The following is a 25932-nucleotide window of genomic DNA, read 5'->3' as shown; positions in this document are numbered from 1 at the left end:
TTAATGATATTATATATTCAATTAAATGAATCTTGTAAAATCAATCAAAATTTGCTGGTGTAGACTCTTCTGTTCCAGCAGTGGTAGAAGCATTGAGTAATGGACTGTCAATTGCTTCACCTTTATCTATTTTCTCTAATTTAGCTTCAATTGGATGTTTGATAGCAGTTGAAGGAACTAATGGTTTTAAACTAAACATTTCGTCAAACTCAGCGAAATCCAAAATCTTATTGATTTCGTCTTCTGAAAGATTGGCTGATAATTCTTTGAATTTGTCCATTGATAATCTTTCCAAGAATGCTGCATCTTGATAAACAATTGAACCTTCTTCATTATATATCTTGGCGTTGGTGAACATCAAATGAATATCCTCCAAAAATTCCCTAATCTTGCTGTAAGATTTTGACGCTGTTCTCTTTTTAATCACGTCAAGTGCAATTGGATGCTTTATCAAAACATAGTAATCAGGGTAAAATCTCTTGGGTGGCTTCACCAAAAACAATTCACTCAATACTCTATCATGTTCATTCTTATAATTAATGATCAACCCCAATATGTTTTCAATTTGATTTTGTAAAGTAGATCTCTCGTCTGCAGTTAAGGGGTCTACAGAAGGTGTATAACGAGACAACAAAGATCCTCTGCCTCTGCCTCTTCCACGTCCACGACCTCTACCACGGCCCCTACCTCTGCCTCTACCCGAAGTAGTAGTGCCACCTGGTGTAGCAGATTTCTGTCTCTTTGGTGGTATAAAGTCATCTGCATCTTCAGGAAATTGACGCTTAACAGAAATAACATCCGATTCAGTTTGACTTTCTTCATCTTCAACACGTGCAACCTTGGGTTTCCGACCTCTTCTTCCTTTCGGTTTCTTCGGCTTGGCTTCCATTTCAGAATCACTCATATCAACATTGCCATCGCCATCGTCATTGTCATCATCGTCGTCAGATACCATACCTTCAATTTTCTTCAACCATTGCTCTTCAGTTAAATTATCATCATATTGTAATATTTTCCTTTCTCTAGCACCACGACCATACTCCTCCAGCGCAACGTCTTCTTTCTTGAAAAGTTCTTCTGGATCTATCTTATAAATTTCAGGCAACTCTTCCTCGGTATACAATCTGGATGGGTATGGAGCATTCTTGGTAGCAAGGTATCTTTCTTCATCCATTTTCCTAAACACCACCAACTCGTTTTCATTTCTGGCAATAATTTGATTCAATTCATCATCATCCAAATCTTCTTCTTCTTCGTCGGTACCACCTTTCTGTCTACGTTCATCTTCTTTTTCTATTAATGCTCTTAACATAGCTTCTTGTTCTTCAGCAGTGGATTTGTTATCGAATTTACCGGCTTGAATCACTTTACCATCAATCTCCAACTTTTTATGAGCTCTTTCCAAAATCATTTCTTCCACCGAGTTTTCCGTAATCAATCTTAATATTCTAACTTCATTCTTTTGACCAATACGATGGGCTCTATCTTGAGCTTGTAAATCTTGATGAGGATTCCAATCAGTATCAAAAATAATGACTGTATCGGCAGTTTGTAAATTAAGACCTAACCCACCAGCACGAGTGGATAAAAGAAAACAAAAATAATCAGAATCTGGGGCATTAAAACTTTTCAATAAATCAGTTCTATCATCAGCTTTGGTTCCACCATCCAATCTCATATATTTCATACCTCTGAATCGTAAAAAGTCTTCCATGATATTCATAATTTGAGTCATTTGGAAGAAAATCAAAACTTTATGACCAGTAGCTTTGAATTTAGGTAAGACTTTGTCTAATAATTCAAATTTACCAGCTACTCTCCAAATCTGATCGTTGGTTTCAATATTAGGATTAATCAAATTCTCAACTTCTTCATAAACAAAAGGGTGATTACAAATTTTTTTCAATTGCATTATTTGATTGTTGGCGTTTTTTATAGCAACGGGCACTGATCCATTGGCAGGATCTCCAGCATACAACATATTATACCTCAACATTTGTTGATATAATTTAGATTGCAATGCCGATGATTTACATTTGACAACTTTTTCCACCTTGTTTGGTAAATCTTTTTCAACATCTTTCTTTAATCTTCTTAAAAGGAACGGTCTTAAAACTTTATGCAATCTTCTAATCACCAACAATGTTTCTTCTTCTGTCAATTCTATCTTATCTTGACCACCAGTATTGGCAAATGGTGTATTGAACCATTCATCAAATGATTTCACAGAGTTGAAAATTTTGGGTAAAACAAAATTTAACAAGGCCCATAATTCTGGTAAGTTATTTTGCAATGGAGTACCAGTCAAAATCAAACGATAATCACTATGGTAATTTTGTGTCAATGTCTCAGATAATTTCGAATTAGCATTCTTCATACGATGACCTTCATCAATAATCATATGGACCCATTTGATTCTACCCAATAATCCTTTATCTTTAATAACATATTCAAATGTCGTCAATACTAATTGGAAATTCCCGGTTCTGATATCGTGTTGCATCACTTTACGTTGATTTGGAGTACCTTTATAGGTAATTTTTTTAATTGAGGGAGCCCATTTTTCAAATTCTAAATTCCAATTGGTTACTGTTGATAAGGGAACAATTACTAAAAATGGACCAGGAATTTTTTTCACTTCCACAAGATATGTGAGTAATGAAATAGTTTGAATTGTTTTACCCAAACCCATCTCATCTGCCAAGATACCGTTCAAATGATTATTAAACAATGAAACCATCCATTGTAAACCTTTCAATTGATACTCCTTCAAAGTACCCCCAACCAATATTGAAGGTTGCTTGGTGACTTCTTCTTTAATTCTATGAGCAACATTATAATAATCAATTTTTTCTCTCTTCTCATCATCAAGGGGTTCAACTGATGCTGGTTCTATGGCACGACCTGAATATGCTAAATTGTCCTGAGCCTCTTTTTGTTGACTTTGCACTGCAAGAGCCAAAGAGTCCAAAAATTGATTTGTTTGTTCTAATAAATGGGTAATTCTTGTATCCTTTGTATGATCCAACAATTTCAAATAAGCTTCTTCATCATTCAGTTTCAATGCTTGCAAACGTTGTTTAGCCATTTTTTCCAACTTTTTCTGTTCTTCCTTGGCAGTTTGATTATGGAAATTATTAATTTTAGTCATAAACCTTGACAACCGGTCTGATTTCTTGACGGCTTTGATGCTACTTCGATCACTGAAATTTATGATTTCTTCAATAGTTTTGCCATGTTTCTTATTTTGTTCTCTCATCATGGATTCCAATTGGAGTCGGTATAAATCTGTTGTCATATGAACACTGTCCATAGATAATGAACTGAATCTTGCTAAAAAGTTTGGATGTGAATTAGGAAGTAATGATTTCCCAAACCAAGATTGTATAAGAACTTTACCACGTAAATCTTTCTGATAAGGAATCAATTCCAATTGACTTAATTGTGTTTCAAGTTCCAATTTCTTTTCAGTGTCTTTTTCATTCAAACTGTCAATTTGTTTTCTTAATCTCTCCTTCTCTTGTTCTATTGTAATTTGCATATATCCTTCTCTGTTCACATAAATATCTTCCATATTTATACCATCAGGCAAAAACGAAGGGATCTGAAATCTACTCTGTGGAGCATATAAAGTATTAAACGGTATATCTTTCACCTCATCACTGATAATGTCAAATAACTCGAAGGTGTCTACTTCAATATTTGGTTTAGTTACCGGTATTATTACCTTCTTGTTGTTTGCTTTGTCGGGTACTACACTCTTTATATTCACTGGAGGAGATGGATCAGGGAATAAAGGTTGAGGTGTGGCAGGTTTAGTAATTGGACGAGATGGCTGTTGCTGTTGCTGTTGCGGTTGCGGTTGCAGCTGTGGCAACCCACCGGGTGGACTAGATGAAGTTGATGCTGGAGGTGGTTGAGGTACATGTTGTTGTGACTGCTGTGGTGGTTGTGGTGGGAAAGGAGCTTGTCCTTGTAAACCTGCTTGAGGCGGGAATGCTTGAGGAGCACTACTCTTGAGTCTATTTTGTTCAAGTTCTTGTCTTTGTTTTTCCAATGCAAGTCTCTGTTCTTCTTCTCTCAACTGTTTCTTTGTAGGTTTTTTCGGATTCTTTGGTTTAGGTCCACGCTTTCCTTTTTTCTTTTCTGGGATTTCAGGGGTGCCTCCAGTTGACTTTGGATTCAGGTTCAGCAAATCGTTTTGTTGTTGAAGGGCATATTGTTGTGGTTGTGAAGGTATTGATTGTGGCATTTGCATTGTACGATCCATACCATTAGTTTGAGGCCGGTTCACTGCTGGTAAGTACATATCATTGGCCATAGCAGATGATGGATTCGAAACATATGCTATTAAGTTTTGTGGTATTTGACCTTGACCCTGACCAGGAGCTCTCACAAAATACTTGAATGCTTGAAGCTGAGATTTCAATAATTGGAATTGTTGATTAGTGAATGCTGATTGGGGACTTGGTGGTTGGTTTTGTTGACGTTGTTGAGATTGTGGTGGTTGCTGAGCCGTCTGGTTTAGCATAGGATTCGAATTGTTTCCATGAGGGAAAGGCTGTTGTTGTTGTTGTTGTAATGGTGTTCCAGCAGCCGTCTGGTTACCAAATTGGGCATTTGGTGTCCTTGTATTTTTCTTTCCTGTCATCAAATTGGCATTTGTAACTAATGGGGTTCCATGTCCTGAAGTCGATAAAGACCCACCAATAGCAGGTGAGTGTACTTGAGAAGAAAACTGTTGACCATTATAACCGTTTTGATTGAAATTAGAAAACTGTTGAGGAGTTGGAGGTTGTTGTGGAGTTTGGCCCTGTGCATTTTGTAGCAATGGCGATTGTTGTGAATGGTTTAGACTTTGTTGTTGCTGTTGTTGTTGTTGTTGTTGTTGCTGCTGCTGCTGCTGCTGCTGCTGTTGTTGTTGTTGTTGTTGTTGTTGTTGTTGTTGGTATTGTTGCTGAAAACGTTGTTGTTGCATTTTCAAAGTATTCAAGAACTTGGTTAATTTAACAAATTCAGGATTAAGTTGAACTTGGTCTCCATATTGTTGTTTCATTTGATGCCAGCGTTGAATCGCTCTTTGAATATCCTCTCTTGTAGGTTGACGATTCATTATAAGAAAGTAATAGACTTAGCAAAAAGATTAATCAAAATGAATGTATTGCAAAAAAAAAAAAAAGACTAAAATGAAGTAACTTCTTGTAAACAATAAATAATTTGTCCAAACCCAAGGAAAATCTAAAACTTGTGTTTTTAATTTTCAATTGATAAACCTAAAAATGAAAATGAAATGCTTGATGAATTATCAACTTCAATTGAAAATAATTGAAAAATTATTGGAAAGAAAAGAGAAAAAAAATAATGTAATCAATCAAAATATAAATTGATTGATTGTTTGATATCAAACTTGAAATTTAGTGATAAATAAAAAATTATAAAAAATTAAGTAGAAAGGGAAAATTAAATTGTTGGCTTGTTTATTTTTTTTTTTTTCCTTCTTCCATTTTTTTTTTCTCTCTCTCTCTTTCTCCCTTTCTCTCTTTCTTTTATTGTGTGTTCTTTTGTTCAATCACGTGCTAATCTGTTGTTCGCGTGGTGGCTGTCGGATGAATACTATGTATTGGGTCGTGTATTTGGTTCAACTATATACTTTCATACTTTACAGACTATAATATAATGTATCTACGTGTTTGTGTGTGTATGTTTGGGACATAGGGTTGTTTAGGAAATCTGAATTCAAAATGATTTTACATATATCTCCAACCACCCTCATCTGTTTCTTAACCAAATACTAAGATGTGCTTTTATGACTTGTTTCCAGGAATACGTGTCAATCTTAAACTTAAAGTTCTGTCATCCACAGATTTTCTTTTGTTCAAATAGAAATGGCAATAGATACAAATACCCAAATGGCCCCTCCCCCCCCCCAAAAAAAAACAAAAATTTAATGTTATAGTAAAATAAAATTGGCTTAGTTGAGTTATCCTGGTCTCCATAATTCCCCTTGTCCTCTTGGTGCATAATTAATTGCTCCAAATTTCTCCTTCTTAATGAAACCAGTTCCAGATTCATTTCTTTCCTCACTAACAACAGCATCAGTTGATAAAGGCCATCTTTCTCTTTCTCTTCTTTTATTGCCACGTCTTCCTCTATTATTTCTTCCTCGGTTGTTTTTACCTCGGTAATTTGAAGTTACTGGCTCATCTTGAACGCTTGAATATGAATACAAAGTGGTATCAATGGTATTTTGCAAAATGTTTGTACTTGGATCGAAATCATCTCCATCATTAGCATATGGATTATATAATCTAAACAGATTGACATCATAATTCTGGAAAATCAATAATTCGGCTTCATTAACATTGAGACAATCAATTCCATATGATTTAGCCCAAATTTTCGTGATGGGGTCTTCTGTAACCAATTTCCAATCTTCAATTTCATTTTTGATTTTTGGTTTCTTTGTTTCAATGAATCTTTTATAAATACAACTTCTAATCAAATATCTTAAACGAACAGGCATTTCCGCCAAGTTATCAGAATTGGCAATAGCATTTTGATACGATGCAGAATTTTCATATTGTATATCATTCAATTTATTGCGTTGATTGAAAGTTAAAGCATTATCAAAATTTTCATTAAATTCCGAATCCTCATTAACGTTGGGGGTTTGTCCAATTAAAGATGAATCAAATTTAGTTTTATAATTGGGGAATTCTTTGATCTTTGGAGAATGCACTTTATAATGATTACACTTATTCCAAGATGGGACATTGTCTTGAGGTGATTCCAAAATAAGATTATATTGGATCTTATCTGAATTCATCTCGACTTCATTCTCTAAATAATTATCAATGAATCTAATTGCCTCACGAGCATTGGTGGCACTTATAGATGTGCCCTTTTTAACAAAATCAAATTCATGCAAAGTATACGTTGGAATATAAATATTCAAATTAATAATTTCATTAGATCTGGTGGTATTGGAATTGATATACTCTTCATTGAACCATCTTTTAATATTACCAATCCCTCTAACAAAGGCTGTGTGATCCAAGATTAATCTTACCTGACGAGAGTCTATATTAATGGGCTTTTTAGAAACTTGGCCAGAAATGTCCACTAATTCATCCCTAAAATTGTCTTCACTCTCATTTGAGCTTAACTCAAGTGACATATTAAGAATGTAATTAGAAATGTGTCTGTCAATTGTGTGTGGTTGTTAAATTTCAATTGTCAGGGAAAACAAAAAAATGAGCCAGGTTGTGAACAAAAAAAAAAAAATTGTGAAAACCGACAAATCTTGGTGAAACAATGAAGAAAAGAAAACTCGGCGAATACAAAAAGTCCTTAAATGATATAATAGAGTGAGCTGTAATTCTTCAATTTTGCTGTTGTAAATTCTTTGATGTTGTCCTTGGTGTTGGTATGAATAACGGACTTAAAAATGTATATTTAGAGAAGGGATTTATTAATTAGTGTAGAATTGGGTAGAGAGAAGCTCCCGATTATTCGCAAACAAACTTCCAGTTTAATTGATCTACAAATTCAAAAATTACTTTCAATTATAAATGAACAAAAATATATATTATTTGTACTATCTAAAGATATGTATACAATCTATTAATTGATGTCTTAAACAATCAAGTTAGTAACAAAATTCCATTTCCAATATTTGGTTATCACATTTCCCCTAATCCTCCCCCCAAAAAAAATAAATATGATGTCATTTTCATTCACTTAATTGATTATATTCAATTAAATTATCAGATAATTTAGTCAATTGATGTACTCATCGAGCTGAAAAGCCCTAACATTAGAGATGCCAGAAAAACATACTTAATAAAAAAACTATTCATCCTGTGAAATTCATCATACTTCTAGTTCGGAAGGGGAAAATGTTAAATTTGATAATTTGATATAAAACATACTCATTAATATTTTTGTTCAAATACCATATGGCATTGGGAATGATTGAATGGAAATGTATAGAAAAAGATATTCTATTAGATGTTAGAAAGAAAAAGATGTAAATGAATAGAAGAAAAGAAAATTTTTTTTTTGTTCCTTTTATAGATTTTCAGATGGCCTCGAGAATGATAGTAAAGAATTTGATTTTTTCACACGACTTAATTTAAGTTAGGGTTGACAAGACTAGATGTAATAGGAAGTTGCAAAATAATAAATAAAGTGCCGAAAAACTGTAATATTTTGATTTTTTATGGTAACATTTAGGTAATAAAGTAGATGTGTTAATCTTAATAGGATTTTGGAAAGAGCAAAAAAAAAATCTGTATTTTTTGTAAGAATTTTGCATCGATTTGATGACAAATTTATTGGGAAATAAACGTATCAGAAGATGATGACATTTCAACACCCAAAGAATTTGCCGACGGAGTTGGTTGACAAGATAAATTATAGCCATTGTTGGTAATTTCTTTCAAAGAATCTTGATTTCCAAAGTTTGATGATTCATAGTTGTTAACAAAAACTTGCAATTCTGCTCGTTTACCTTCCAAACAGCGAATTTCATTTTGCAACTTCTTTTGGTATTGGATCAAAGATAGTTTCTTTGCTTTTAGTTTATCATGTTGATCTTGATAATAGTTAAAATTTTCCTTATTACTAGAATTTTGAGCTTTGCATTGATTTGTTGATCTGTCAGTTAGGGTTCCAATTATATTACCACTTAGAAAATTGTTCCTAAATTGCTCATAGTACACTTCAGTCGATGCCACAAATTCTAACATGTTCTCTTCTAACAAGAGTTTTCTGAAATAATGGAAATCACACCAAGATTCATTTTCTATATCTAATAAACACCAAGGATATTTTCGAACTCTATCGATTTTTCCATTGCTATTAATTTCCAGTGGTGAGGAAGAGGAGGAAATGACTGACAAGGGGATTTTCATATTAATTTCTTGCACTAATTTTTCATTCGAGATAGATTGACAAGTTTCTATTTCATGCTTTTCCAATGTTGTTCTAACTAGATTTTTAAAGTTGTGTAACTCAATTTCTGTTAACATATCTGCTTTGGCTACAACTGGAATTAAATTTGTTCTAGTTGATAACTTCTTCATGGTCTGGATATCCAAATCTGATATCGAGTTGACTGTTTGGGTTAAAAAATAAACACAACAATGCACTCTTGAGTCAATTAAACTTTCTCTTCTTGGCTGCCTACTTTGATAAAGGAAAGCCTTAAATTTCTCATCCACAAAAGCACATAATGAATCCGATTTGAACCCCTTGTCAAAGAAATTACTATAATTTACAGTTTCAATTATTTGTAAATTTAAAGTGAATCCATTCTCAGTTAATTCAAAATGATTGATATCGAGAAACTCTCTATTGGCAGTGTCACAGTTCTCAACTAACAACTCATTACCAAATAAACAATTCACAAAACTTGATTTCCCAGTACCTCTAGCACCCGCCACCATTAAAGAAAATTTGCCGCCCATGACATTTGAATTCTTTTCACATTGATATGGCAAACAATTTAAACCAGCTTTTTTAGAATCTTCCAAGTCAGATGTACAATGATTGGATTGTGTTGTTGGATTCAAGTATTTATTGGCACTATTCAAAAGGGGACTTGTTATTTCCAGAGTATTGATGATTTTGACACTTTTAAAGCTTTTAATAGAACTTTTTTTGGAAATGATATCAATTGGATTAGAGAATTTATGTGGCGACTCTGGTAATGAAATTACAAGCGTACTTAAACCTGGACTACTTTGTGTGGAGATATCATTAATAGTTGTTGGACTAACACTGGAATTTTTTACTTTTGATCTCATTATGTGGATCCATTAACTTATTCCATTGAATAAATTCCAGTTTATCAGATTGGTTGCCAAAATAAAAATTAAACTGAACATTTGCTTACATAAGAAAAAAATAAAACTAAACGCTGAACAATCCAGAAAAGAGATGGGCAGAAATTGTGGTGTACCACAAAGTTATCTACCAATTGATGCTAATTATATATCTTCTACACTATATAGTTGCAAATTATAAAATGAATTACCTTTTAAAGTGCTTTATGTGGCTATCGCAAACTGTTTGCACAATTACAGGACTCTCCTTCAGAGTATCCTTTGTACTCTCTCAATGAATGTCGGCTAAATTTTTCAACCTGAGTTTCGGGCTTAAGGTTTTTCCTTAATGACATAAACAGTCACATCAAGATTTCGCCACTTTGGTGCTTTTTTAATAAGACAGAAGTAAACTATTTTCACCCACAAAACATCCAAACAGGTTGCGGGTGATAGTAACCGCGACTGCATAGTATTATTGTCGGAGTTACCAGATCTCGATATTATATTACGACTATGATAAATTCGCTTATACTTACAACATCTATCTTCTTGGTGTAATTCCCATCTTTCTTCTTTTTAAAGTTTTATTTTACTGGAATTTTTGAGTTGACATGTGAAGAATAAGTAATGGGAATTATTATTTGATATGGTTTGATATATTTTTAATTGCCGAGAAAGACTCTTCTTTTTTTTCTGTTCCTGGAAGTTGGAAGTTGCGCATTTAACAAATATTAGTATTTACAAATCTAATTATAGGAGAATATAACTCCGAAGATTTTCAGCATTATGAACCCCGAGAATGGGTTGTTGTATTAGTTTTACGATATTATTTTTAATAATCAAACAATAGAATTTAAAATTAGGAAAAGCTAGATTTGCTATGCCGCTATTAAATTTAGATAGTATTACTAGAGTTTGGGGGCATATTAATGAATAAAGTGTGTGCGTGGGTGCTTTGTGGGGGGCGTGCGTGCGGGTTTCCCACCCGCACCAATAATTATCATTATAACGAGAGATATTTTCTAATTAGAGCTAATTATCCCGTATATAAAAGAATGCAATACAATACAGACTCGGAGATTGGTGATTCATTATTCAACGGACAATGATTTCACGAGTTAATTGTTTCACATCCCTTTGAGACTTTAACATGGGAGTCAACCTAGATGGGTAAAAATAAGCAACGCCCCCACACTCCCCACTAATTATTTTCCTTGCGAAGAGCTTTAATCCTTAATTGATCATTAGAGTATACATCTCATCAAATAGTTCAAACTTTTATCCAATTGTATCATGCGGGGACTCAATTCAACAGTACAGGTTGTGGAGATCGGTAGAACTCATCAGAAAACTATATAAAGAGCTCTTTATCCAATTCTGGTTTTTACAGTTTTTAATTTCTAAACCATCAATCTTTAATTAGCCCACGCCGATGTCAACTATCACTTTAACAAGAGAATCTCACAAGAACCCATCAAAATTCAGAATCAACCACCAAGATGAATTGGACATTTTAGGTCCAAATCGTAAGGATCGGTATGCTATCAACGATAAATTACCAACTATAACCACTTCTTCCAAACTTGCTATTATTGGTGCTGGGTTTGGTGGTATGGCCGGTGCAATCAAAACTATGGAAAAATATGACGAACATGATATTCAAATTTTTGAAAGACATGACAACTTTGGTGGTACTTGGTACGCTAATACTTATCCAGGCTGTGCTAGTGATATTCCTGCTTTGTGGTATTCATTTTCATTTGCTTTGACATCCAATTGGAGTAGAATTCAACCGCCACAATATGAAATGGAAGAGTACATTTTACGTGTTGCTGAAAAGTTCAAATTGAAAGAAAAAACAAGATTCCAAACTGAAATCAACAAAGTTGAATGGGATGATGTTAATGGTGAATGGACTTTATATGCACACGATGTTAAAACTGGTCAAAGAATTATTCATAAAAGTAAGCTTTTACTTGCATGCCAAGGTGGGTTAGTTCATCCATTACATTTTGATGCTAAAGGATTGGAAAATTTCAAGGGTCCATACATGCATTCTGCTCTTTGGGATCATTCTGTTGATTTTAGAGGGAAAAAAGTTGTTGTTATTGGTAATGGGTGTAGTGCTAATCAAACTGTCCCAGCCTTGCTCAATGATCCTCAATACAATGTTGGTTCATTGACTCAAATCTCCAGATCCAAACATTACATTATGAGACCACTTCCTAAATTGATTTACACGCTTTACCGTTTGTTTTCATTCAATTACTTCACAATGTATTTTTTCAGATTGATGTTTATTTTTTTCTCCGAATTGAAGGTTCCATTGTTCAAAGGTGAAGGAATCATTTCCAATTATGTACGTAAATTAACTACTGAAGCATCTGTTCTGTACATCAAAGAAGTTGCCCCAGAAAAATATCACGATAAGCTTATTCCAGATTACAAAATTGGTTGCAAAAGATTGATTTTTGATTATAACTACGTTCCATCTTTGAAAGATCCTAGAATTGACATTAAAACCGAACGCATTGATAAAGTTGTTGAAGATGGTATTTTGTTAGAAAGTGGTGAACATATTGAAGCTGACATTATTGTTGCTTGTACTGGTTATAACTTGAGCAAAAGTCATTTTAATTTTGAAATAGTTGGACGTAAAGGTGCTGATATTACTCAGCTTTGGAAAGAAGAAGGTGCAAGTGCTTATAGAACTCTTTTGATCAAACACTGTCCAAATCTCTGGACAATTGGCGGCACTAACTCAATCACTGGTCATGCTTCAGTTGTTATGGGTATTGAAAATGGTGTTGACTATTTCCTCAAGACTGCTAAACCTGTTTTCCAAGGAAAGGCAAAATCTGTTCAAGTTAAAGATGAAGCTTACGATAACTGGCTTACTACTCTTCAAAAAGAAATCAACAAGTCCGTTTTTGGTACTCCATTTGGTGGTTGTGTGTCTTGGTACTCTGGTGCAAAAGTCAATTCTATCTCGTACCCTTGGAGTCAGCTTCATTACTGGTGGAAAACTCAATTTCCTACCTACAGAGATTTGAATTATGAACCATTAGATGAAAACAAGAAAAGAAGATAAAACAATCTTTGAAAGACGTGTTTCAATTCTCATATTCTACACACATAGATAAATATGTACTTTTTTTTTTATTTTGTTGTTTGTTGTTCCTTGTCTAGTAAAATAAAAAATTGTTTTAAACTTATATGGAAATGAATAAGCCATGTAAATAATTATTACTACAAGGCTTATAAATAAGGACACTTTCTTTTGTTCAGGTTAAAAAGAAAGAAGAAATAGTTTTAGACACGAATCTGGTTCAATAAAAGTTCACTTGAAAGTTTAGAACTATATTACATTGCTCTTGCATTTAATTTAAGTCAGTAAGATATTCTTAATATCCAACTTTCCCATTGTGTACACATAAGAAACCCTTGCTTAAAATTGTTGTGATTTTGTCATCCAAAAGAAGAAACTAAAAAACTTTACATTGTACAATTCTACTAACAATTGATAGCATATTACACAAATGATGGACTATAAATTAGTCTAATTTGATTTTGTCAACTACTTCCAAGAGTTCCAAAAATAGACTACGGAACTAATTTTATCCATATATGTACTTTTATTTGTTATCTCAAAGGCGAGAACACCTACTTCACCAGCCCACAATTAGTCAAATAGAAAGAAACAACAACAAACTAATCTAGGAAAGTGGGATTTTGTTGTGGGTTGTTCAAGTAAGTATACTCAACGCTGGTGATCTTTCATCTGAAATTGCGATAAAAGCACCAGATACATGAAATGGCCTAGATTCAACCAAGATGCAACCATCAAATAATCAGATGTTGCTTGCTTAAAAATTTCATTAATAGTTCTTCTTCTTTTTCGTATTTGAATTATACAATCTTGGCACATCATCATCATCAAGTGTTCCAATTTCAAACGCTTGGAGGACAAATTTCTAAAATTTTGTTTTTGTGGAATTTCTTTTGTGTTAATTTCCTGATTAAGCGAAAACAAAAACAACAAATGGTAGCATCAATAACTATTTAGATATCGAGAAATTTCACACACATCAATTCAACCAGCATTGTTTTGGAATCAATATTATATTTACAAGACCATTGTAACACTTTAGTTCCCAGCTACAAATTAGATTTACTAATTTATTTCTTTTCTTCTGATATTGTTCTTTCATTTCCCTTGAATTCATATAATTAACACCATTTTCTGTTTGGTCCATCACATAGTGAAGATTTCTTCTTCAAGACATACTACAAGACAATTAAAGCATTCCAAATGTCAACCAAAGTTGCTCAAGGAAAGTCAAAAGACGACTTGAGCATTCCAGAAGGTGGTTTAAATCTGATACCATTGAATTCCGATAGAAGAACTAGATCAAACTCACCTGTCAAAAACAGATACAGTCTACCACCAAATTTAACTGACTACAAGTTACCCTCAATACCTAGAATGGACGATGATATTAAATCAATCATGAGTTCTACTTCTTTTAATCAAGAAAGATTGAAACAAGCAGCAAAGTCACCTATTGCCAAAAGACTACACATTATTGCTTCAAACTCAAACTCACCAAATAATGGAGGTAAATATACAATTCCAATTCCATTCACATTGAAATTACCACCAAAATTAAGTTCTGTCAACACAACCAGAGAAACTTCAGCTGCTTCTTCAGTTGTATCTTCCCCACATGGAAGCAGAGCTGGATCTCCCACAAGATCTATGGAATCTTCCAGATCAAACTCACCATCGAAAACCAAACAATCAAAATTGGTATTCACTAGAAATGGGTACGAAAAAGTGGACCTGTCACTGGACTCAGATAGTGATATTGAAAATAGTTTATTAAACATGTCTTTACTGTATCAAGACGATTTGAATAAAAGAATTGCATTATCAAAGAGAACTGTTCCTCCACCATCAGTTTCAACGAATAATTCCAAATTTGCAAGCAAAGTTTTTCTGTCAAGAAATACCGATGAGTTGAGTATCATTGAGGAAGTTTCAAACTGTGGATCCAGACATTCAAGTGTGCTTAGTAAGTTGAATTCTGCTAAAAAGGAAGCAGATACCGAAGCACAACAACAAAAAACGGTGGTAACTCCAATTCCAATTAAAGCAACAGCTAAACCAAGCCATGCTCTAATTTCACCTTTTAATAATCCTCAAATAAAAGATACTCCATCTAAACAACAAGACAAAAGTCTTCCTAAATTGCCAACAACAGACATCATTCCACCTAAACAAGAAACTGCCACATCGGATAAAAAACTAACACCAGGTCCAGATCGAACATCGGTTCCAAACTTTAAAACTCACAAATATAACAAATCATTACCAGCCATCCCAGTGCATAGAAGCACCACTAATGGACCAAATAAAAGCCAAGTACCTAAATCTCAAAGAGAAACTAATTTGAATATGTTGACCCATGCTAGTGATCCTGACAAAGCTCCAAAAATCCACAAGAGAAGTTTTAGTGATGAGTCGCACGTATCATCTGTTAGTTCTTTTAGTTCGGTTGGTGATTTTATGCATATAGCCAGATTGCAAGCAATGTCACCACCAGCTGAAAAGCTTCGTTTCATTAATTTTAATCATGGGAATAATCAAAATCAATTGAAAATACAACCCAAAAGCAATAATGTTAAACCAAATGATTCAACTGAAAAGCTTGAAAATCCCAAAAAATCAGAAACCCAAGATTCCAGAATGTTGTTTATTCCACCTCAAAACATTCGAAATGTTTCTTCTTCAAGTACTTCCTCATTCCAATCTCTGGGGACTAGCAGTAGTTGGGATTCCTTGCAAAAGTCCATTGACATTACTCTTGGGTCTAGACCTGACGAAGAAATTGTCACTAAGAAAAGTATAAAACCAACAACAAAAGTGACGAAAATACTTGGAGGCAATAACCAGAGTGATGATGGTTCTTGGCTGGACACTAGTGAATCAGACAGTGAAGATGAAAACAATAGCAATAACCAAATCACTCAAGAATATGAAAACACGAAACCTTTGAACATTCACAAAGAAGAAGTCAGTAATGACAAGACAGTATTAAATCTCATGAATGTCAATAATACAGAAATTAACAGAAACTTCTATTTTCCAAATACATTTGAAAACTCAACCAATAGCCAAGAAGTCAAAGATAGAGTACCCCAGGAGAATAATAGAAAAGCTAGACATAGTTTCTACTCCAGTAATGGTCAAATAGAAATTCCTGATTTGTCAGATAAGAGGTTCTCAGATGAATATTCTTCTATTGCCCCATCATCGTATAATGGAACTACCTTCTCGGAAATAAGGACAGAAATTTCTGTATCAGATGTTGATGATGAAAGCAACACTAATTTGAAAATTGGTGTTCCTGGTAGAGATGCAATTAAACATTTAAAACAACAATATAGTGCTCTTGGAGATGATTCTGATGCAGATTATGCTAGCAATATTACATCATTATACAATACTGGTGCCAATTCAGACAAAATGCAAATGAAACCAGCATCCGTTCAACCTCAATTGGAATGCAATTTGTTAGTACCGGGAAGACGTTCACCGGCAAAACACGCAAGACACAAATCAATGTTCAACATTGATTTTGATTTAGGTAAAGGCAAAAACAATTCAAACCATTCAAGACACAAATCAGTTGATATATTGAGTGAGATGACGACTTTCGGTAAACAACAATCTAGAGCTAATACAGATAGTCGATCTGCCGGTGGTGATTTGGATGAATCAGCTGGATCAAAATCAAGGATAAACATAGAACAACCTGTGGCGCCATTAGTTATCACCAGAAAACCATCATCTGAAAGTAAACATGTCAACAATAATATACAAAAAGAAGAACAAAACCAGGAACAGGAAGAAATTTTAAACATCAAAGTTGCAGAACCTCCTAAGAAAGTCGATTATGCGGTTGACTTCAAGGAATCAAATTCCCAAGATGATGATTTTGGAACACCATTTATAACCCCTCGCATTGGCTCTAGATCCATTGAAACAAGTAGTGGTCGAAATATCGGTGCTATTACGAAATCATTAAAACCCAAAACTAGACTGGTAACTAGTAAAGGAGAAGACTCTGATTCAGAAACTGAAAGTGTTGTTATTGACTTGACAAAAGACAAATATGACGTTGTTCATGTTATTGGACGGAAAGATTCCACCAGATCATATAAATCAACCACTGAAACAATCAATGGGAAAAATGTGGAAGTTGTATTAGTTGAAGATGAAGATGAAGATGAAGAAGAAAATGAAGAAATTTACGATGAGTTAATGAGTATTTATTCCAAATACAGAAATGATTCTTGGTTATTTAGGAACAATTCTACTACATCTTCAACCGCATCATTTTCTAGTAGATCATCATCTACTTTAAGACAAAAATAACGAGGTATACCATCTTCAATTCAAACCCCAAAGCATCCTCAAGATCTTAATATTAAAAGATCAACAACTGAATCGTTGGCTTCTTCTTCTTCTACTTCTACTTCTATGGCTAGATATAAATCAAAAAGAATTCTGCCACCAAATAAAACACCTTCATTAACTAGTAATTCCAAAATCACTAATGACAATATCCAAAAAAAACAATCACAATTAAGACATAAAAGCATGCCAGCATTAGAGTCTCATTATTTTGATTATGCTTCAAATGATCAATATGATTTTAATACATTTATGCAACAAAGAAGAACTAGTCAGAAGGAAATATAATTATTTTGTGTATACATTGTGTTTTTATATTTAATATCAGCATTTATTTTAATTTCCTCAAAAAACTTTGCTGTAAATTCTCTACAGTTTCGACATTAACAAAATTTATGTTCAAAAAATTGTTCATCATTCAATTACTTTTCCTATTTATTTGGGTTTGGACTGTTTGTAACTTCTTTAATTGTCCTTAAATCTTTGGAGCTATACGAGCTCGGGGTGACCTGAAACCGGAAATTAGTATCACCATTCACTTCTTTAATCAATTCACTATAATTTTCATCTCCACCACCTTCATTTTCCTCTAAATTTTCATCCTCTTCATTCACTTCTTCACTTACAGAAGCAAATGAGTTCATAGACCGTGTAGAAGGACCTCTACTTACACTGCGACTTCTAGAATCAAAAATCGACGAGGAAGGTGATGAGCTTTTATAAAATGTGACGGTTTTATTTAATGTTTCAATTTTATTTGATAAAAATTGATTTGATATGACAGTTTTTTTCGGTTTTCTATTATATGAATTAGATCGATAAAACCCACTACGTTCTTGTGATAACCGTTTATATTTTTCAGTTTCTGGTGGTTTCTGATCAAAATCAAAATCATCAGGAATTTGATTGATTTCATCTAATAAATCTTGATCTAATGATGTGTTATATTTATCATTGTCATCTGTTGGGTCACACTCTTTCACCTGCAGTTTACCTTTGATTGATAAACTTTCTTGGCTATTAAACCATGAATATCTTTTGAATGATGCCTTTCGTTTTGGTTCATGTTCTAATGATTTTGCTGTGTTGGCTTGCATATTCAGGTTTGCATTGTTTTCAATTACAGGTGGTTCTTGCAAAGCCGATAAAGTTGACATCATATCAACTACTGATTTCCGATTGCTTTGTTTAGGTTTATCGTTTGTTGTGGTAGTATTCTCCAAATTTGCTAATAGATCCATCATACCAGCAACCGAGGACCTCAATTTTTTGGATTCTTCTTTATTGTTGGCGTTGGTTTTACCAGCTCCTGTGTTCAGCTCTTTCGATTCTAAATTGGCCAACAAATCCATCATCCCTACTATAGAATTTCGAACCTCCAGTTTAGCTTTCTCGGTAGATCCAGTCTGCTTATTTATATCATCCTCTAATTTCCCAAGAATACCCATCATATCAATAATCGAGTTTCGCTGAGTATTACTATTATTAGCTTTTTTGAGGAAGTTTTCATCTTCAGCTTTTGCTTGTTTACTTTCCAAGCTACCTAATAATGCCATCATATCATTAACTGATTGTCGGAAAGAAGCAGTATCGGCAATATTCAGCTTTGAGGCGTTATTTATAGGAATTGTAGAGGTTTCAGTGCTGCTACTAACCATATCACTAGTTGGAGCAGTCAATCTACTTGTCGCTGAATCATTCGTAGATATACTTCCAGCATATGCCAGTCTCAGTTTCTCCTGGTTGGCTTCTGTTGCCGTGGTAATCCCTAATCCAATATTCTCCTTAATGTGTTCCGATGTATTTGTTAATTTTGTAGTGAACTCATCAAACTGTTTAACTTTTTCATCCACTGCCTTATTAAATCCATCATCAATTGATCCATGAAATGCATGCAAATATAATTTTGATCTCTCTTTATTGTTTAAATGAAACCCAGAAACGTTTGAGTTGTCATCATAAAAATCAATAGGTTTCCTGTGGATGATCAATCGATTTGTGTTGATAAAATCTCTATCACGACCACCTCGATGACGTAAATTGTTACCAATTGTCAAACCATTTATAATCGGACTATTTAAGGCAAACAACTCAAAATTACAAGTATCAAAATCACCTTGATCTAATGAGCTATCGTCTGAGTTTGTTGAAGATCTATCACTTTTATCAAGATAGTTTTCTAAAATATCTTCTTCAAAACCTGATTTCGTTGGACTGGGCTTTGGTGATTGGGTTTTGGGACCAACAATCGATAAATGAAAAGATCCATTAAACTTGTTTCTTTTATTTGGACGGTCACTATCGATAGGAAGCAAAGATTCACCAAGTTTTTCACGGGTGTTAGTCAGTTCTGGTGCAGTTTTGTTTTCTAAATCAGGAGTAATCACATTCCGTTCAGGACTTTGATTATCAACAGAACTTCTATGAAAAATTCCTTCATCATCATTCGTATCTTCCAAATCACTACCAAAATACTTGTTGTAGTTTTCATCTTCATCATCTTCTTCAAATCCGCCAAAATCATCGTATTCATCATCCAAATCACCCCCATTATTTTCATAATCGTAATCAGAAAACTCATCTACTTCATACCCCAAATCAAGCTCGTTGAATGTATTCAGTAACCCTTCATCATTATTAGTGTTTTTAGAATTTTTAGTTTTGTAGTATTTAACAGAAGTGTTTCTTCCACCCTTCATATCGTGCACAAATGAAAATTGAGATGAATTATCGTCATCATCATCATCATCATTGTCGTCGTCGTCCTTATTGTCTTCATCCTGGTCATAAAAACTCTGTTGGTGTTGCTCTTTTTTGTTCTGTGTTTCATATATTTCCTTACTTGGAAATTCAAAATCAACCATTCGTTCAGAAGTTTGTTTCTTTTTTGTGGTTTTATCATTTTCCAGTAGTGGTATTTCATCCAACAAAACAGTTTTAGTATTGAACTTACTTTCACTTTCTGCAATTGATGTATTACTAGATGCATATGACGGGGTTTGTGACAATGATATGGGAGGTCCCAACCCCGAAGTTGTAGTTGATGGATCGAGTAACGATTTTCTCTGATTCGAATCAGCAAAGTGTTCACTTCTATTGTTGCTTTCCGATGTGGTTGAACTGGGTCGTCTCTCATTTGATTGGGAGTTCTGTTTACTTGTTTCGATTGTGGATGACCTATGCTTGGATGATTTCGTTTTGGTGTGTTCAAAAGAGGTTAGCTTGGTGTAGGTCTTATTATCATATAAACTATTCAACGGTTCCTTCGGTAGTTTCGTCAACTCATTGGTTATGGAAATATGACTTTCTCTTCTTTTATGTTTCAAGAATTTCACTTTCGACTCTTTTGGAGATATCCCGTTTATGCAATTACTCAAATTCTCACTTGAACTAGGCGTGGCCACGGTAGATTTGGAATGTGAAGATGATGCAAATAAATTCTTAATAGGAGTTAATAATTTCTTTGGTGAACTAATGCTGGAAGAATTCGAGTGGTTTGCTTGTGGTGGTGTAAATTGAGGATGCTGTTGTATTTTCGGGGAAGGAATCGGTGTTGTTGAAGAACGATTACTGTATGATACTGGAGGATGATAATCATCTGGAGGTGAAATCAAAGTAGCCGAGTTTGAATGACCGTGAGTGGAGGTGGCATGATTATTTTCTAGTAGTGGACTTTCCAAAGTGCTGGATACAGTTGAATCAGTCTTTCTATGGGATTTGATAAATGATCTCATTGACTTAAGCTAAGCTTTTGGATCCTGTGAATCTAAACGTATTTTTAAATCACACTTGTAATTTCCTTAGAGTCAATACTATCACTGACTTGTTTTTGTTGACGAAACAGTTAATAATCAAATGTTGAATGTTCAAATCTATTTGTTGAAGTATTGAATTGACAATTATAATGTTGTTGCCAATTCGAAAAAAAAATTATCAAGAGATAAAAATAGAAATTGGGTAAACCGAGGGAAGGAAGGAATGAGAGCGAAAGGGAGTAAGAAATATGAAACTACGCACAACGCGGTATTAGGCTTAAACTAACTACCAGATCATGAGTTCAACATCCCAGGCTTAGATTGAATAGACCGTGGTACAACATCTCACTATCTTTCTACTTTTATAATTATTTAATATCATTGTTTGTTGAAATTAATAAAAATAGGATTACATAATCAACTATAAAGATCTTCTAGTTTTGACAGCATTGGCTAAAACCTCCAAAACTTCTTCTGTGGTTTCCCAACCAATACAAGCATCGGTAATAGAAACACCGTATTTCAAAGCATCTTTACCACCTTGTTCCTTTGGTGGAACATCTTGTCTTCCATCATTTATATTACTCTCAATCATTAATCCACATATGGATTTATCACCACCGGCCACTTGTTCAGCAACAACTTGGGCAACTTTCGGTTGATTTCTATGATCTTTATTAGAATTACCATGAGAACAATCAACCATAATTCTTGGACCAGGCTTACTTTCGGTAACAACTTTTGATTTGATTAATTCTTCTTGTGTTTCTTGTACGGATTTGGCATCATAGTTTGTACCCTTCTTACCACCTCTTAATATAACAAAACAGTCTTGGTTCCCATCAGTCCCAACAATTGCGACAACACCAGGTTTTGTGACTGAAAGGAAATGATGTGGATGAGAAGCAGCTCTTAAAGCGTCAATGGCAACACCCAAAGTACCATCGGTACCGTTTTTGAATCCAACTGGGAATGATAATCCAGATGCCAACTCTCTGTGCAACTGCGATTCGGTGGTTCTTGCACCAATAGCCCCCACTGAGAATAAATCAGATAAAAATTGAGGTGAGATTGTATCCAACATTTCACCAGCAATTGGTAATTTTGAAGTTAATTGAACAAACAACTTTCTGGCAATTCTCAACCCCTTATTTATATGGAAGGTACCATCGATATCTGGGTCGTTAATTAAACCTTTCCAACCAACTGTGGTTCTTGGTTTTTCCAAGTATGCTCTCATAACAATCAATAATTCACCCTTGTGTTTTTCAGAAGCTTGATATAATCTTTCACAGTAATCCAAGGCAGCTTGAGGATCATGAATCGAACAAGGTCCAATAACAATAATCAATCTATCGTCTTTGCCGTTCAAAATATCACAAGCAGCATTTCTACCTTCAACGATAATCTTCTGTGATTCAGGAGTTAATGGGTATTCATGTTGTAAAAGATCTGGAGGAGTTAATGGATCGTAACCACGGACTAGTAAAATAAATGATTGTTGTTAGTATCTTGTAATAATTATATAAATGTGTGATAAACCTTCCCGAGTAGTGTTGGGTAAAAGGTTTCATTATAAATAACTCTTTACATACTTCTCCAATCTTCCATACGACTTCTGTCACCAACGTGTTCGTTTGTAATAAACATTGTGTGTTAATGTAATGAATTAATATATATATGAGGAATATATCTATGAGGAATATATCTATGAGGATTGAGTATATATACAAGATATCTAGAAAGGAATTAGAAAAGAAAAAGGAAAAACAGACATGAAAAATTTGGAAAATTGTTCGGGATATTTAAACTGAAAAAAAAAAAATTAGAAGAATTAGTCAATGACACAAAAACTGTAAAATTGTTAGTCATTAGGGAGTGCGTGCCTATAGTTTATAGTTTGTAGTGTGTGTACTAATGACTAATAATTAATCTACAAATTTCAATTGGGTGAGTTGGTGAGTACTTCCTCTTCCTCCTTCTCTTGCCGTGCCCTTAAATTGATTTTAGCTCATGTGGTCAACATACCTCCGTCTGTCGTCGTTATCCCCGTCTTAATTACTCACAACATTTCACTAACGCATTCTGCTTATTCTTTAATCTTTTTTTTGATAAGAACTAGATACACGGCGTAAGGTTATTCGTTTCACCAACAATAGAAATGTTCATCTCACAATGCTTCTAATATCTCAATTACACGAAAGTATTATTATTCACCACGTTTCCAGTAATGATTCTTTATCTTGTATATTTGTGAAATATAAATTTCAATCTTTTTATCTACTCTACCTTTCTAAATACATAGACATAAGCATTATTCTTTATATCTTGTAAATTGGCATCATCACAAACCACAACTTTTTCGTCATTAAACAATACCCATTTGTATTCATTATCAATAAGTTTTTTGATAAAAACAACATAATGACCAGTATGTGGGGATGTACCCTTGTGACATATAACTGATTGTAACTCGTATTTACCATTTGATTGAGTATCTGCATTTAATCTTGTTATTAACTCTGATTTTTCTTGCTTAACATTGACAACTGGACCACTCTGGTTGTTGTCTTCAAGAATTCCATCATCGTCTGGATTAGCAAATAACCATTCAACAGCAGCACTTATATCATTATTGTTCAATACCAACGCTTTCTTTGCCAATTGTGTAGAAAATCCCATAGCAGCTACATTGTCTATCAAATCTTGTGAAGGACCGGAATCATCAGTAGTAGTAGTAGAGGCACCACCATGAGAATCATTTGGATTGAATGGATCATCTATATCGGCATCGTCCATATGGGCAAAAATCCAATTCATAGCATCCTCGGCATTACTATTACCAGTATGATATAAACTTTTAATACATCTTGGTTCTGGGAAACCCATACTTAATAAGGTTGTCATTGCTTCTTCATTGGGAACAAACTTATTATTGTCCGACTCTGGTTGTATTTGTTCAGATTCAATTTCCCCAGTTTCAAACACAGGAGCTTTAAATTCAGATAGATCCAAATTATATGGTATTGTAATTGGTACATCAACTTTGACTGGAGCCCAATTTTCTAATTGAATTCTTTGAACATTGACAATTAAAGTTGATGGGAAAGTCTTGAACCCTGTCAGTTTAATTGCTAAACCAGGTTGTTGATGACAATTTTCACACTTGTATCCTTCGATATCTTCCTTGGTGGTATACTTTTTGAAGCTATCGATCAATTCAACTTCTTTATAAGCTTTTTTGCCATCTTCATCTTTCCCAATTACTTCTGCTTCCAATGGCACAGAAATATTGTCCACTAAATCATTTGACAAAGTGCCATGAGAACAATTGGCACAGACAACTTTAGTACCAAGTAAGAATTTTAGCTCCTCATTAAGTTTCAATCCCAATTCATTATCCACTTTGTCAAGAAAATATAACAAAAACTCAAATGCATCTTGTTGTCGTTGAGTTTTAAATTCTGGATGGTTTTCACCAATCAAATTTTTAAATGTAGAAGGTTTGATTCCTAATTGATAATCATCACCTTTCAATGAACCAGGAACTGAATACCTGCCACTTTGTAACCCATCGTAAAGTTTGATTAATTGACTTGTTAAATCAATTGCAGGATTATTTATATCAGGGAACTTTTTGTCTTTGAAATACTCTTGATACCCGTTTAATGTGTAAAGGGCTTGGAGTACCGAATTTATATAACAAGAATTGCCCAAATTTTGTAAACCCGTCAAGCCCTTACCATATACAGATTCTAATCTCTCACCATTAACTCCATCTAATTTAAATTCCCAATTCAAATTTTGGTCTATATTTAATTCAATCAATGATTTCTCGGTTTTTACTGCAGTATTTAAATCAATACCAAACTTGTGTAATTTCTCTGCCAAATGGGGCACTTTGACTTCGTCATTACATTGATAACAATATGCATCACAACTTTCAGAGTCGGCTGATAATGATCCCAATTTAATTGCTACTGGATGTTGAGCTAACTCATAATGAGCTAAAGCATGTCCATTACCTTTCAATGTCGATCCATATTGTTGTCTACCACACCCCAAGGCACCACAATGTAAACATATCCAAAGATTTTCACGCAAATCACATTGACTACATTTAGTCAAATCCAAATTATCAGTTTCAAATTGTTCAACGTCAATTGAATGAGGACAAGGAACAATTTCTTGTTCCCATTGTTTAATTTCATCTTCTGTGGCAGAAGAGTTTGCTGAAAGAATTAAATCAATCAAGTTGTTGAACTCATCACTCAATTCATCTCTACTATAACTTTTATCATCTTTGATATCATAAATGGATATTTCAGTGTTGTAGTAATCATCATCAGATACATTTTTGATTTCCAATTTCTGTATTTTGGGAGATTTTTCACCATTATCGTCATACAATAATTTATTTCTTTCTTCTTGTGGTTTTAAAGTTTTTTTGATATTCAAATACAAATAATTCCCCGTTTTGTCATAATTTTGTTTGGTGTAATTGAAATCCTTGTTTCGAGAATAAGCCCGATATGTTTTAAGATCAATATCCAATCCTAACAAATTGTTCTCTGGTGTATCAAAAGAATACATGCAATCATCTTTGTAAATTTTAGTATTTGCAGGAATGGTCAGCGGGATATCCGAAGGTAATTCTAATGTCATTCTAGGGTAATTTCTTGTTATGCAAACGGTAGTGAAAGCAAGAATTGAAAAAACAAAATAGCTTAAATGTGGTGGTGGTGGTGAAAAAAAAAAAATGTATTTGCCTTTGAGGGTGTTGAATATGTGTGTGAAGATTTGTTGCGAACATACCAAACAAACAAACACGGTAATACTAAATTCGCTGTATAATTTGGTCGTGCTA

General features: G+C 33.9%; 8 protein-coding genes and 1 non-coding gene across 9 annotated transcripts; 2 read left to right on the top strand and 7 right to left on the bottom strand. All coding sequences in view use genetic code 12, as the record gives it.

Annotated features, from left to right (window-relative positions):
- Positions 1–40: 40 nt before the first annotated feature.
- Positions 41–5113, bottom strand: SNF2 (SWI/SNF catalytic subunit; the record flags this gene model as incomplete). Its single annotated transcript, XM_717477.2, has 1 exon — positions 41–5113. The coding sequence occupies one exon, from the start codon at positions 5111–5113 to the stop codon at positions 41–43; it is 5073 nt and encodes a 1690-aa protein (XP_722570.2).
- Positions 5114–5980: 867 nt separating this feature from the next.
- CAALFM_C202090WA (uncharacterized protein) lies at positions 5981–7177 on the bottom strand (the record flags this gene model as incomplete). The annotated part of the gene is made up of 1 exon (XM_717476.2): positions 5981–7177. One exon carries the CDS (start codon positions 7175–7177, stop codon positions 5981–5983), a length of 1197 nt encoding a protein of 398 aa, XP_722569.1.
- Positions 7178–7763: 586 nt separating this feature from the next.
- Positions 7764–7867, bottom strand: CAALFM_C202080WA. The gene has a single exon (XR_002086378.1). It is a non-coding gene; the product is annotated as an uncharacterized ncRNA (small nucleolar RNA).
- A 466-nt stretch (positions 7868–8333) lies between these two features.
- SPR3 (septin) lies at positions 8334–9809 on the bottom strand (the record flags this gene model as incomplete). Its single annotated transcript, XM_717475.2, has 1 exon — positions 8334–9809. One exon carries the CDS (start codon positions 9807–9809, stop codon positions 8334–8336), a length of 1476 nt encoding a protein of 491 aa, XP_722568.2.
- Positions 9810–11262: 1453 nt separating this feature from the next.
- Positions 11263–12921, top strand: FMO1 (Fmo1p; the record flags this gene model as incomplete). Its single annotated transcript, XM_717474.2, has 1 exon — positions 11263–12921. One exon carries the CDS (start codon positions 11263–11265, stop codon positions 12919–12921), a length of 1659 nt encoding a protein of 552 aa, XP_722567.1.
- A 1221-nt stretch (positions 12922–14142) lies between these two features.
- On the top strand, positions 14143–17271 carry CAALFM_C202050CA (uncharacterized protein; the record flags this gene model as incomplete). Its single annotated transcript, XM_717473.2, has 1 exon — positions 14143–17271. The coding sequence occupies one exon, from the start codon at positions 14143–14145 to the stop codon at positions 17269–17271; it is 3129 nt and encodes a 1042-aa protein (XP_722566.2).
- Positions 17272–17741: 470 nt separating this feature from the next.
- Positions 17742–21044, bottom strand: CAALFM_C202040WA (uncharacterized protein; the record flags this gene model as incomplete). The annotated part of the gene is made up of 1 exon (XM_717470.2): positions 17742–21044. The coding sequence occupies one exon, from the start codon at positions 21042–21044 to the stop codon at positions 17742–17744; it is 3303 nt and encodes a 1100-aa protein (XP_722563.2).
- A 442-nt stretch (positions 21045–21486) lies between these two features.
- On the bottom strand, positions 21487–22715 carry ARO3 (3-deoxy-7-phosphoheptulonate synthase; the record flags this gene model as incomplete). Its single annotated transcript, XM_019475205.1, has 2 exons — positions 21487–22547; positions 22661–22715. 2 exons carry the CDS (start codon positions 22713–22715, stop codon positions 21487–21489), a joined length of 1116 nt encoding a protein of 371 aa, XP_019330750.1.
- A 630-nt stretch (positions 22716–23345) lies between these two features.
- Positions 23346–25730, bottom strand: CAALFM_C202020WA (ubiquitin-specific protease; the record flags this gene model as incomplete). The annotated part of the gene is made up of 1 exon (XM_717468.2): positions 23346–25730. One exon carries the CDS (start codon positions 25728–25730, stop codon positions 23346–23348), a length of 2385 nt encoding a protein of 794 aa, XP_722561.2.
- Positions 25731–25932: the final 202 nt, after the last annotated feature.

Source organism: Candida albicans, chromosome 2 (assembly GCF_000182965.3).
Source record: "Candida albicans SC5314 chromosome 2, complete sequence".
Taxonomy (NCBI): domain Eukaryota; kingdom Fungi; phylum Ascomycota; class Pichiomycetes; order Serinales; family Debaryomycetaceae; genus Candida; species Candida albicans.
Note: the sequence above shows the minus strand (reverse complement) of the source record. Positions and strands in the feature narration are given on the sequence as shown.